This window comes from Canis aureus, chromosome 21, assembly GCF_053574225.1.
Source record: "Canis aureus isolate CA01 chromosome 21, VMU_Caureus_v.1.0, whole genome shotgun sequence".
Lineage (NCBI taxonomy): Eukaryota > Metazoa > Chordata > Mammalia > Carnivora > Canidae > Canis > Canis aureus.
Window position 1 is genome coordinate 13,991,432 of NC_135631.1, and position 13,968 is coordinate 14,005,399.

The 13,968-nt window shown below is 44.2% G+C and overlaps 1 protein-coding gene across 10 annotated transcripts in view; it reads right to left on the reverse strand.

The window, feature by feature from the left end:
* The window catches only part of AGBL2 (AGBL carboxypeptidase 2), a 44,073-nt gene that overhangs the window by 6,305 nt on the left and 23,800 nt on the right, over positions 1 to 13,968 (reverse strand). For all 10 annotated transcript variants that reach the window (XM_077863274.1, XM_077863268.1, XM_077863273.1 and 7 more), the window contains 6 exons: positions 12,530 to 12,686; positions 10,395 to 10,521; positions 9,434 to 9,534; positions 7,508 to 7,638; positions 2,912 to 2,978; positions 27 to 152 (listed from right to left, as the gene is read on the reverse strand). In XM_077863274.1, coding sequence (XP_077719400.1) covers positions 27 to 152; positions 2,912 to 2,978; positions 7,508 to 7,638; positions 9,434 to 9,534; positions 10,395 to 10,521; positions 12,530 to 12,686 — 709 coding nt within the window. The remainder of the gene's footprint in view (positions 1 to 26; positions 153 to 2,911; positions 2,979 to 7,507; positions 7,639 to 9,433; positions 9,535 to 10,394; positions 10,522 to 12,529; positions 12,687 to 13,968) is intronic.

Consider the following 13,968-nt stretch of genomic DNA (forward strand, 5'->3'; position numbering starts at 1 on the left):
AGAAGTGGGCAACAGAGCCTTCTTACCGGGGCATCTTCTATTAACTTTAACTCCCGCATCAAATTATTTTTCTGATACTGTTCATTTCGCTGTTTCCTAGTCCGAAGTGGCTTCTTTTTCTTCTTCTTATACATCTTCTTCTTTTGATTCACCTATTCCAGAAAGCATAGAGAAAGTAGTCACTGAGGATTCCCAAGGTACGCCCACCACATGGAACAGTCTTTCACACAACACTCAAGACACGATGGCTAGCCCAGTATGGAGGTCCTCATGGTGCTGAACTGCTGCTGGTTTGGAGAGCAAACAGTTCAGTTACCTCCTTAGCAGAGTCAACTCCCCATTTAACATTCCAAATCCCTCTAGAATAGATATACTGCCAGAGGGGCAGTTACACTAATAACCAAATATCTGTGTTTTACAATATGAAGCCAGATTACTTACGGCAATAATGTCAGGTACATATAATATTATCAGGTTTGTGGTTAAAAGATTCAGTTTGGTTGGAGTGCCTGGGTGGCCCAGTCAGTTAAGTGTCTAACTCTTGATTTCGGTTCAGGTCATGATCTCAGGGTTGTGGAATTGAACCCCTTGTTAGGCTTTGTGCTGGGTGTGGAGGAGCCTGGCTAAGTTTCTCTCTCCTGTTCCCTCTGGCTCTCCCCTGACCCTTCCCCATCTCCTCACACTGTCTTTCTCTCTAAAAAAAAAAGGAAAAAGATTAAAAAAAATGTTTTTAAAGATTGTATTTATTTATTCATGAGAAACACAGAGAGGCAGGCAGAGACACAGGCAGAAGGAGAAGCTCCCCTCTGGGGAGCCTGATGTGGGACTCAATCCCAGGACTCCGGAATCACGCCCTGAGCCAAAGGCAGATGCTCAACTGCTGAGCCACCCAGGCGTCCCATTTGGCTCTGACCACAAGGTGGCTTTAATAATTAAGCAAATGAGGCTAAGGACTAATTATCCAGAGACCTATGCTGGGGTGAAGCTTATATCGATATTGTTATAAATCCAGCTTGAAAACATTATAGTGGGCAGCCTCTGTGGCACAGCGGTTTAGTGCCGCCTGCAGCCCAGGGCGTGATCCTGGAGACCCGGGACCAAGTCCCACGTCAGGCTCCCCACATGGAGCCTGCTCCTCCCTCTGCCTGTATCTTTGCCTCTCTCTCTCTCTCTCTTTCTCTGTGTTGCTCATGAATAAATAAAGAAAATATTAAAAAAAAAAACATTATAGGGTCTAATCTGATCTGGCTGGCTCCACCTGATACAGCCTTTTTTTTTTTTTTTTTTTTTAATATTTTACTTATTCATGAGAGACACAGAGAGAGAGAGGCAGAGACACAGGCAGAGGGAGAAGCAGGCTCCACACAAGGAGCCCGACATAGGATGTGATCCCGGGTCTCCATGATCACACCCTGGGCTGCAGGCGGCGCTAAACCACTGCGCCACCAGGGCTGCCCCTGACACAGCCTTAATCTCAACTTATGATAGAGATATTTCTTAATGCAACTAGGAAATCATGTGCATAATGAACTACAACAAATATTTTGCTGTTTCTAAAGCTCTTATATCATTTACACAAGAAAAAGTCTGTGAACAAGATGGAGCAAAAAAAATTAATATATGGAAGTATAAAAAACTATCTACAACTACACACTTCTTTAAAAAGTATGCATCAGGGCGCCTGGGTGGAGCATGCAATTCTTGATCTTGAGGTGGTGATTTCGAGCCCCATGTTAGGTGTAGAGATATGAATATAAAAATAAATCTTAAATAAATAATTATGAGTAATTTTTAACAACCTCTCTTAAGATGGTTTTCACTTTTAGTTAAACTCTTTTTCTCGTTTTAGTTAACTTTCTAATAAACATGGAGTCTTCACATTTTTTCCCTTAGATTTTCCCTAGATTTTTATTTTATTTTTATTTTTTTAAGATTTTATATATTTATTCATGAGAGACAGAGAGAGAGAGACAGAGAGAGAGAAAGAGAGAGAGAGAGAGGCAGAGGGCAGCTCTGGTGGCTCAGCGGTTTAGCGCCACCTTCAGCCCAGGGCGTGATCCGGGGGTCCCTGGATTGAGTCCCATGTCAGGCTCCCCGCATGGAGCCTGCTTCTCCCTCTGCCTGTGTGTCTCTCTCTCTGTGTGTGTCTCTTATGAATAAATAAAATATTTAAAAAATATTTTTTTTAAAAAAAAGAAAGAGAGGCAGAGACACAAGCAGAGGGAGAAGCAGGCTCCATGCAGGGAGCCTGACATGGGACTTGATCCTGGGTCTCCAGGATCAGGCCCTGGGCTGAAGGCGGCGCTAAACCACTGAGCCACCTGGGCTGCCCTTCCCTAGATTTTTTAAAAGGAAAGTTATAGAGGACAAAATGACAGACTCTAGGGTAGGGTAACCAGGTTTGATACTGTTGCTATATTTTTTGCAGATTTTTTTTAAAAGATTTTACTGGGCAGGCTGGGTGGCTCAGCGGTTTAGTGACGCCTTCAGCCCAGGGTCGTGATCCTGGAGACCTGGGATCGAGTCCCACATCGGGCTCCCTGCATGGAGCCTGCTTCTCTCTCTCCCTGTATCTCTGCCTCTCTCTCTCTCATGAATGAATAAATAAAATCTTTTTTAAAAAATTAAAAATAAATAAAAGATTTTACTTATTTATTCATGAGAGACACACAGAGAGAGAGGCAGAGACAGAAGCAGAGGGAGAAGCAGGCTCCCTGCAGGGAGACTGATGCGGAACTTGATCCCAGGACCCCGGGATCATGCCCTGAGCAGAAGGCAGATGCTCAACCACTGAGCCACCCAGGAGTCCCTTCTACAGATTTTAGTTGGAACATTCCACCAGGAATTACCCGGGAGGATCATCCTTTCCTTAAGGCTGCTACTTTCTGGGTGTGAGTCTGTACCATCTTACCTCATCTGCCATGCTCAATAGGTGAACAGGGAGACCATCTGAGAGGGAACTGTCAGAACCACTGGTGCTGTTTCCAAAAGGAAGGAGGAAAGGAAAATATCTGTTAGTAATGTCTAGGAAGGATAACAACCACCAGACCAGCAGCATGGAGTTAGGATATCCAGTCTGCTTTGCCCTCAATGCCTGGGTTTCAATGACTAAGAATTCTTGACTACCATGTTCTTCATTCATTCTGTTTTTTTTTTTTTTTTTTTTTTTTAAAGATTCTGGGGGGGATCCCTGGATGGCTCAGCAGTTTAGCGCCTGCCTTTGGCCCAGGGCACGATCCTGGAGTCCCAGGATCAAGTCCCGTGTTGGGCTCCTAGCATGGAGCCTGCTTCCCCTCTGCCTGTGTCTCTGCCTCTCTCTCTGTGTGTGTCTCTCATGCATAAATAAATAAAATCTTTAAATAAATTAATTAAATCTTTTAAAAAGATATTTTATTTATTTATGCATGAGAGACACACACACAGAGAGAGAGAGAGAGGGAGAGAGAGAGAGAGGCATAGACACAGGCAGAGGGAGAAGCAGGCTCCATGCAGGGAGCCCGACATGGGACTTGATCCCGGGTCTCCAGGATCACGTCCTGGGCCGAAGGCAGTGCCAAACCACTGAGCCACCTGGGCTGTCCTCTTCATTCATTCTGAACATGTATTGCATGCCAGGCAGTGCATCAAGCACAGTGATGAATGTGAAAGACCTCCTGCCCCCAAGGAGTTTGCAATTAATGTGGCAAAATAACTGGCCAGGTGGGCAAAGCTGCCCTTGGCAGTGACTGTAAGAGACTGGAAGATTCTTATTGTGCAGTCCTAGAGAATACCGGGGTACTGTGGTTTGTTTGGAAGCATGGCTTGTTTCATTTGTTCCGTCTGGCCAGGACCAGTTCAGAGAACAAGGATCCTACCAAGTGCTCTTTAAAACTGTATTGAATATACACATAAACCTATTTGATAACAAGATATCCATAGGTCAGAGACCAAGAATATTGCTTTCATTATCCCAATTCCTGCTTCAAAGGTTATGGATGCATGTCCAGACTGATCTACAGTCTTCCCCCACAAATGGTCTGCCCCTTTCCTGCAAGGCCTAGGGCTCAGATAATCCATCCTTGCTGCCTTCATCGAATCCATTGTTCAAGTGTCACATTACATTTTCCTCTTTCCTGGGGTGTGGCTGGCTAGAATTGGGAACTGTGCTCTACCACCTGGCCTCCATATATTAAAAAATGTCTTAGGCACAAAATTCAGATCCCCTGGGACAAGACGGCATTTCAAACCATTCTTTTGCTCAGGCCTTTCATCCTGTTCATGCTCCCCCTCCCTCTGTTCGGTACACAATGCGGAGCCCCACAGTAAGCGGGAAGATAGCCCTCTCTTCTCTGATCTCATTCCCAATTCCCTGTCCTCAAAAGCCTTTTCTAGTCTAAAGAGTAGCCTTTGAGGCCTCCAGATAATAGTCTCTGAAGTACCTTTGGGAGAAAACAGAAAACTTTAATGAACAGGGTAAGAGCATTAGATGCAGTGTGTCCCAGAAAATGTTGACGACCGTGTAGGTGCACACATAAGGAAGGCACACTGAAGCTGAGCCTGGACACTCACAGTCTGCTTTTCTGTGTCATGGTGGGAGTGGACAGGTGGAGCCCCATGGAGGCTGTGATAGATGGTTTCCTGATGCAGACACTGACAAACTGGTTTCAATCATTCTTAACTAAATATATCAGAGTACCCTGCTGAGCCAGCTAGAATGTAGACTTCCTGTTTCTGAGTTGACTCCCCCTGGGCTCTATACTAATGAGTCAACAGGCAGGGGCTTTTTGTTTTTTTGTTTGTTTGTTTTTTAATTTTTTTTAAATTTATTTATGATAGTCACACACGGGGAAAGAGAGAGAGAGAGAGAGGCAGAGACATAGGCAGAGGGAGAAGCAGGCTCCATGCACCGGGAGCCCGACGTGGGATTCGATCCCGGGTCTCCAGGATCGCGCCCTGGGCCAAAGGCAGGCGCCAAACCGCTGCGCCACCCAGGGATCCCGGGCTTTTTGTTTTTGAGGCTGAAAGTGAAGAGTGGTTTGTGTGGCAGTCATGGAGAGCTAGGCAGAGAATTCTGGGAGAGTGGAAAAGGCAACATGGTGACTGGGCACACTGCCCGGCCTGATTTAAGGTTCCTGTGGAGACATTTGGGAGACGCAGGCAGCAGAACTGCTTTAGGGTCCGGAAGTTAATGTGCCACATAGAGTAGGAGGGAGAGCCATCCCCTTTGCCCTGTCCACTACAGTCTACAGCATAGCCCAGAGATCCAACTGAGGGCACTGGGGCAGGCTTGAGGCACTCTGGCCAGTAAGCTAGAGTAGAAGGTGTTCTTGCACACTTGTGAGATACCCACCCACCTGGGGACTTCCTAAAATAGTTGTGGAGATTATGAGGGTGGGGCTGAGATCCTACAAGTGAAATTAATTCAATAAATATATTTATTGAGCTCTCCCTATGTGCTGGGTAACTGTTCTAGATGCATGAGATACAAAGGTGAACAAAATAAAGATCTCTGACCTTGTGGAACCTACATCTATAGGGGGAAACAGATAATACATAGTAAACTCCATAAAGATGGAAATAACATAGAAGGACCGGAGGTGATAAAATGCTAGAGCACTGCAGGGGGATAGGGAATGAATGGCAGGAAGACAAAGGCAGGAGAGCAAGTGGCCGTATTAGAGTAACAAGGGTAGGCCACATTGACAAAGTTGACACTGAAACAAAGACTTGAAGGAGGTGAGGAATGAGCCATGTAGGTATCTGGGGGAAGAGCTAGTGTAAAGGCCCTGAGACAGGGCAGCCCCGGTGGTGCAGCGGTTTAGCGCCACCTGCAGCCCAGGGCGTGATCCTGGAGACCCAGGATCAAGTCCGGCATCAGGTTCCCTGCAGGGAGCCTGCTTCTCCCTCTGCCTGTGTCTCTGCCTCTCTCTCTCTCTCTCTCTCTCTCTCTCTCTCTGTGTCTCTATGAATGAATGAATGAATGAATGAATGAACAAACAAATAAATAAATAAACAGACAGATAAATCAATCAATCAATCAATCAATCTTAAAAAAAGAAAAAGGCCCTGAGACAGAAGAGGGCCTAGTGAGTCCGAAGAAGAGTAAGAAGGCAAGTGTAGCTGCAGCAGTGTATGAGAGGGTGAGGGTATCAAGTGGCTAGATCCTATAGCCTGGAAGTGACTATGGGGTCTTGGATTTTTTACCTCATTTGCTGGCTCCTCCTTATCTCTGTGATCTCTTAGAGCTGTGATACTCAGTTTCGACCTAGACCTCCTCTTTGTCCTATCTGCACTTACGCCTTGGAATCTCATCTAGTCTTTTTATTTATTTATTTTTAATTTTATTAATTTATTTGAGAGAGAGACCGTGCATGCGAGCAGGGAAAAGGGCAGAGGGAGAGAATCTCAAGCTGACTCTGCACTGAGTGTGGAGCCTGATGAGGGGTTCGACCTTACAACCCTGAGATCATGACCTGAGCCAAAACCAAGAGTTGGATGCTTAACCGACTGAGCCACCCAGCCACTCCTAGTCTTAAGGTTTAAATATCATTCATCCAGTGGTAACTATTTGACCTCTCCACTGAACTCAAACTCATATATTCAATTACCCATCCAATATCTCCATTAAGATTCTAATAGATGTCGGGATCCCTGGGTGGCGTAGTGGTTTGGCGCCTGCCTTTGGCCCTGGGCGTGATCCTGGAGACCCGGGATCGAGTCCCATGTTGGGCTCCTGGTGCATGGAGCCTGCTTCTCCCTCTCCTGTGTCTCTGCCTCTCTCTCTCTCTCTGACTATCATAAATAAGTAAAAATTAAAAAAAATAAAAAAAAAAAAGATTCTAATAGATGTCTCTGACTGAACATGTCCAACACTAGCCTCCAGATCTTCACCACTCCCCAACCTTTTCCACCCCCTTGGTCTTCTCCATCTCAGTGAGTAACTCTATCCAACCAATTATGGACTCATTCTCCTTCTCTCATGCTCCATATCCAATCCATAAGAAAATCCTAAGGTTTGAAATTTCAAAATACATCTAGAATTACCCCTACCATCTATATCTACCCCTAACCACTATAACTACTCAAGTCTAGACCACCATCTATATTTACTTGTACTATTGCACGAGGCTCCTAATGAATGTCCCTGCTTACATCCTTCCTCTCTGCAATCTATTTTCCACATAGCAACCAAGGTATTCCTACTGAAACTAAAACCCAAGTCAGAACATGACTCTTCTCTACTTAAAACCTTCCACAGGCTTTCCGTATCCCTTGGAGTAAAAGATAAAGGCTTTACAATTGCCTAAGGGCCCTAGACATACTGCCTGCCCACTTTCTTAACCGAGAAATGAGGCTGTCAAAGAACAGGCACTCAGTATATAGTTATTGAAGAAATGAAATATATTAAGCGTGCTGTGATTTAATCAATATTGTGCACCTGAGGTTCAAAACCAATGATACAGCGGAGCAAATGAAAACAAATAAAAAACAATTGAACTTCTCTGGTTCTTCTCTGAAATGAAGTTACCTGGATTCAATGTCAGACAAAGAGATGTCACTCCAATTTCCTTCTAAATCCATATCTTGTCCAAGTTCATTGAATTTCTTATGGATCTCCTGTTTTAAGAGCTCTTTAAGCTCTGCTAGACACTGCATGAACTGTGGGAGTGAAAAAAAGAGTATTTATGTTTATTCATTAATTTTTTTTACCAAGCATTTTACTCAGTATATGCTGAAAGGCACTTTATTTATTGCTGGGGACATAAAAGATGAGCAGGCTGTCACCTCTGCTAGTAAGGACATGTTAACATATAAATTATATGCACTGTAGTAAACGTGTTTCTAGGGCAGAACATTAGTGAACATTGCTTTAGGCACTTTCCCCTGGCTATCAGCGATAGTAAATAATGCAGAGGTCTAATTTATTTTATTTTTTTGAATTGCAAGGAAGGAAACATTAGAATAGTGTTATTCAGATTTTGGCCTATGGCAGATGTGATTTAACAGGCCATACTGTGGTCAAATTCTCCTTTAAATATGTTTTATTGGGGCACTTGGGTGGCTCGGTCAGTTAAGTGCCTTCGGCTCAGGTCATGATCCCAGGGTCCTGGGATCTAGCCCTGCATCAGGCTCCCTGCTCTGCAAGGGACCTGCTTTTCCCTCTCCCTCTGCCTGCTGCTCCTCCTTCTTGTGCTTTCTTTCTCTGTCAAATGAATGAATAAAATCTTAAATAAATAAATAAATATTTCATTAAACAGGTGAAAAGTTGCAGCCAGAGCAGTACATATCACATGTCCCCAGTGCCCCAACTGAGAGGGGACATAGGAGAAGAGTTAGATCAAGCCCATGAGCACAGACTCCCTTTTAAGAAGCTGAGTGATGAAGGGAAATAGAAATACCATCCTGACTCTCTGTTAGAGAAATGAGACAGAAGGAAACCTGTGCATGAGTCAGGATAGGGGCAGCCTGAGAACATGTGCAGTTTAGGGGAAGAAGTAAGAAGACGAAAACACTGAGGACACAGAAAAAGGAGGAAAGAATGAATGAGGCAAGACGTCGTGGGGAGGGGCATGGCTGGGGAGCTGGCAGGTGCACAAAAGCTGGCAGGGTCAGTTTTGGAGGTGAGAAAGGACTCCTGCTTTTCTGAAAGGCAAAGTGAGGGAGTATGTGCTGATGGATAGTTGGCATGAAGGCTTCTACCTTCTTGGTGAGTTATGAGGTCTTGGCATTTGCTGAGAGTATGCAGGCTTGGGGGTTTTCTTACTTTTATTGATTATAAAAACTTCAGAATGATATTAAGAGGAAAATAAAAACCATCTATAATCTCACTGGGCTGAGACCCAGTGCAACTGATCACAGTAGCATCACCACATTTCTTTTCTTCTTCTTCTTTTTTTTTTAACAGTAGGGGATCCCTGGGTGGCGCAGCAGTTTGGCGCCTGCCTTTGGCCCACGGCGCGATCCTAGAGACCCGGGATCAAATCCCACATTGGGCTCCCAGTGCATGGAGCCTGTTTCTCCTTCTGCCTGTGTCTCTGCCTCTCTCTCTCTCTCTGTGACTATCATAAATAAATAAATTAAAAAAAAAAATAACAGAGGACCTGCAGGGTGTTTTTATTTTTTATTTTATTTTATTTTATTTTATTTTATTTTATTTTATTTTATTTTATTTATTTTATTTTATTTTATTATTTTATTTTATTATTTTATTTTATTATTTTATTTTATTTTATTTATTTTATTTTATTTTATTTATTTGAAAGAGGGACAGAGATAGCAACAGAGAGCACAAGTGGAGAGGAGAGGGAGAAGCAGGCTCCCCATTGAGCAGGGGGTCTGACATGGGGGTTGATCCTGGAACCCTAGGATCATGACCTGAGCCAAAGGAAGATGCTTAACTGACTCAGCTACCCAGGTGCCCCCATCACCACATTTCTTGAAAGCCCATTTTTACCTTGGTTCGGTCAGGATCACAGAAATCCAGAAGAGTGTCACAAACATGATAACCTAGAGACTTTAGATCCTCAATGGTAAAGTGAGTATCTCTTTTATTACCTGAAAAAAAAATCCATAAACATTTCTTATTAAATCTTAATGAGGGGATCCCTGGGTGGCGCAGCGGTTTGGCGCCTTCCTTTGGCCCAGGGCGCGATCCTGGAGACCCGGGATCGAGTCCCACGTCGGGCTCCCGGTGCATGGAGCCTGCTTCTCCCTCTGCCTGTGTCTCTGCGCCTCTCTCTCTCTCTGTGACTATCATAAATAAATAAAAAATTAAAAAAAAAAAATCTTAATGAGTTCATCTGTGGTAGGCACTGTGCCAAGGGCTTTATGTGCATTATCTCATTAGGTAGTACCTATAATGCAGGTATTATTACCTATTACTGACAGTTAAAAAAAATGAGGTTTGAAGAGTTAATTAAAAAAAAAAAAAAAAAAAAGAGTTAAGTAACTGCACCAGGATCACACAACTTGTAAATGGAGCTGAAATTCAAACCCGGATCTGCCTGATTCTAGGTCCCCAGCAACCACTTTGCTCTACTGCCCCATCAAGGATTACATTTCACACTCATATTTACACTGGTCAAAGTCAGCATAAGGAGCAGTTAAGAAAATCCTGTAGGTCAATCATCTCTCCAGCACTCAAAGGGATTTCATGCCCTCTGTACTTTGCTTGGCTTCCCCTTGTCATGCTGACCTATGATATACAAGAGAACTGGGATCCCTGGGTGGCGCAGTGGTTTAGCGCCTGCCTTTGGCCCAGGGCGCGATCCTGGAGACCCGGGATTGAATCTCACGTCGGGCTCCCGGTGCATGGAGCCTGCTTCTCCCTCTGCCTGTGTCTCTGCCTCTCTCACTCTCTGTGTGACTATCATAAATAAATAAAAATTAAAAAAAAAAAAAAAAAGAGAACTTACCCAGGGTGGACCCCCCAAAGGTAGATTCCATGGTGTAGCTATTCAGGATCCCCATGCGCCACATCACAACTCGGCCTGTTCCTTCCTTGCACTTTTGCACCTTAAAGTTACAACTCTGAAAAGAGAACTAAAGAGAAACCAAAAGCCTCTGTTAAACCTAAACTGGCAAATGTAAGATGTCTAAGATTCATTTATATGATACAAGAATGGTTTCCTGGCAGTCTATGTATTATTTCCTAAAGTATGCTCCTTAAAATAGTAATTCTACAGGATGTTAACAGGTTTCACAGAAGAGAAAATGAGTTCTGTGGTCATGTTAGTCAGGAGGATGAAGGGTGAACAAAATTACACAGACTTCTTGTGCAGGACTTCTCAGAGCATTTAATATGTTATTGTAGACTGTGAGTCTCCAAAGGAGAGAGAGTACACATTCTACTTCTTACTCCCTGGGTCCCCTTTTTCCCTTCCCCATCTTTCCCAGGGACATTTTCAAGAACTAGGGTTCCTTGAACTCCTATTTGGGAATGCTGGCTTACTTTGGCATTCAAGACACTGGCCAACTTTTCTAAGATTTATTTTCTATTCTTCCCCAACTTGAGTCTTTGGATCCAGCTGAGTTTATCCTCTATTTATGGTTGACGTATGCCTCACCCCTGTAATCTCTGCCCGGAACTCTCACTCCCTCTGACTTACTATTCTCAGCTCGGAGTTCAATATGCTCCATTGTCTTTCATGACCACTCAACCCTCTTTCCTTATTGAGGTTTGTAACATATACTTGGCACTCATCCCAACCTATCTTATCCTGCTGAAAATGCTTTACAGTTGGAAGGTATGTTTCCACCTAGTGGCTTTTAATTTCTGCACCCTGGAATCCAGGGGTTCTACTGAGGAGCCTTGGGCATTCCTGACACAAGGACTGACAAGGCCAACTAGGCAAGATTCCAAGCCCTCTATCTGTCTTCAATGAGTACAGCTCTGCTTTTAATTGTTTTAGATACTGGGTTCTGAACATCATTTTTAAAATTTTTTATGTATTTTTTTTTACAAGACACATATTTGGGTATCATTTTATTTAAAGAAAGAGATCCCTGGGTGGCTCAGCAGTTTAGTGCCTGCTTTTGGCCCAGGGTGTGATCCTGGAGTCCTGGGATCGAGTCCCACATCAGGCTCCCTGCAAGAAGCCTGCTTCTCCCTCTGCCTGTGTCTCTGCCCCTCTCTCTCTCTCTGTCTCATGAATAAATAAAATCTAAAAAAAAGAAGAAAGAAAGAAAGAAAGAAAGAAAGAAAGAAAGAAAGAAAGAAAGAAAGAAAAGAAAAGAAAGAAAAGAAAGAAAAGAAAAGAAAAGAAAAGAAAAGAAAAGAAAAGAAAAGAAAAGAAAAGAAAAGAAAAGAAAAGAAAAGAAAGAGATCCCTGGGGCACCCGGATGGCTCAATCGGTTAAGCATCTGACTTTTGATTTGAGCTCAGGTCATGATCTCAGGATTGTGAGATCGATCCCTGCATCAGGCTCAGCATGGATCCTGCTTAAGATTCTCTCTCCCAGGGGCAGCCCCAGTGGCCCAGCGGTTTGGTGCCGCCTTCGGCCCTGGGCGTGATCCTGGAGTCCCGGGATCGAGTCCCACATCAGGCTCCCTGCATGGAGCCTGCTTCTCCCTCTGCCTGTGTCTCTGCCTCTCTCTCTCTCTCTCTCTCTCTCCCCCCGTGTCTCTCATGAATAAATAAATAAAATCTTAAAAAAAAAAAGGATTCTCTCTCCGTCTGCCTCCCCCTCTTTATTGAGATACAATTCACATACCATAAAATTCATTCTTTTCACAATTCACAGAGTTGAGCAGCCATCACCACAATCTAAGTTTAGACATTTTCATTATCTCCCAAAAGAAACCCAGCATCTCTCAGCAGTGATGCCACCCTCCCACTCCGCACCAAAGGCAACCACTAAAGGACTCTCTGTCTCTACAGATTTGCATCTTCTGAACATTTCATAGAATCACAAAAATATGGCCTTTTGGGTCTGGCTTCTTTTGTGCAACAAGTTTTCAAGGTTCACCTTGAAAAGAGATGCAAAGTGGCATATAGGATGCAGTGAATTCTTCCTTAGGCAGTGGATGGATAATTACCTTATGCGCTTACCTTATCTGGTGCGTTTTTGCTTAACATTAAAGGAAAGACGCGCTCATGAAGCCAGTACTTGCGATCGTTGTTTTTACAGCCATACAAGAAGATATTATTCTTGCGGCTGTGGCCATGGAAATCACAGTACAAGAGAACCTCCCTTTCTTCCAGAAGTCTATTGAGAGGGGTAAACAAAGGACTCAGTGGACATCCACGTGCATGAAATAATCAAGGACCTTTTATAGTTTCTACCTTAATAAATATGTGGTTGCTGCCTTCCCTCTAAAAAAAAATGTCAGGGATCCCTGGGTGGCGCAGCGGTTTTGTGCCTGCCTTTGGCCCAGGGCGCGATCCTGGAGACCCGGGATCGAATCCCGCGTCGGGCTTCCTGCTTGGAGCCTGCTTCTCCCTCTGCCTGTGTCTCTGCCTCTCTCTCTCTCTCTCTCTCTGTGTGTGTGACTATCATGAATAAATAAATAAAATCTTAAAAAAATAAAGTAAAATAAAATAAAAAATAAAATAAAACAAAATAAATGTCAACCCCTTCAAAGGACCCTATCTCCACCCTCAGCCATTGCATACCCCCACCCTCAAGCAACATGCTACCAGCACTCCTCGCCACTGCCAGCCAGAGGTACTTGAAATGAAAACGTCCTGATGTGGAAGGGGGTGGTGGGTAGGCCTTGTGTAAGCTGACAAGGAAGTGGAAGAAATCTATTGAAAGAAAGCCCACCCTGGGGCAGACCTGGGGAAAGAGGGACAGAAGTAGAAAGGCTGTTAAGTGTCAGAATGAAAAAGAGAAACAGAGAAAGCCTGGGTTCCTGAATTTCTGGGGCCAGTTCCTGTAAGGCTCAGTTCCTTGGTCTCCTCCTCACCCAGGGCACCTACTCAGTCTTCCAAACATGGTCACCTTCTCCATAATGATGATGATAGCATGAAGAGGATGACAGTAATGACACATAAAACGTTCAGGGCACTGTGCCGAGCAGGTGACACAGATCCTCTCCTTTAATCCTCACAGTTAAACACCTGGGCAGATGAGCCTAGCCCTACTCCACAGACAGGAAGGCTGAAGCGCAGAGAGGTACAATCACTTCCAAGGTCATAGAACCAGCCAGTAGTGACACCAGGTCTCAAAGCCAGGCCTGTCCGACTCCCAAGTATGTGCTCTTAGCCATTTAGCCTGAAAGCCCAACACGACTCCCACCCTTTCACACAGATCTGGTTATTGGGGGTGTGCACCCACAGATTCTTCTATGCTGTGGTTCCATATTCCCTGTAAGATGGGTGCCATTACACCATAGCCTTCAACTGCTTTCACACAGGCTTGGAAAATATGAACTGATTTATTTACTATTCTTTCTCTACGAGAGGCACTACAAGAGGCAATAAAGAACTCAGACTCTGGAACCTGAGAGCCTGTGTTCAAACATCTACTCTGCCACTATTTGGCTCTA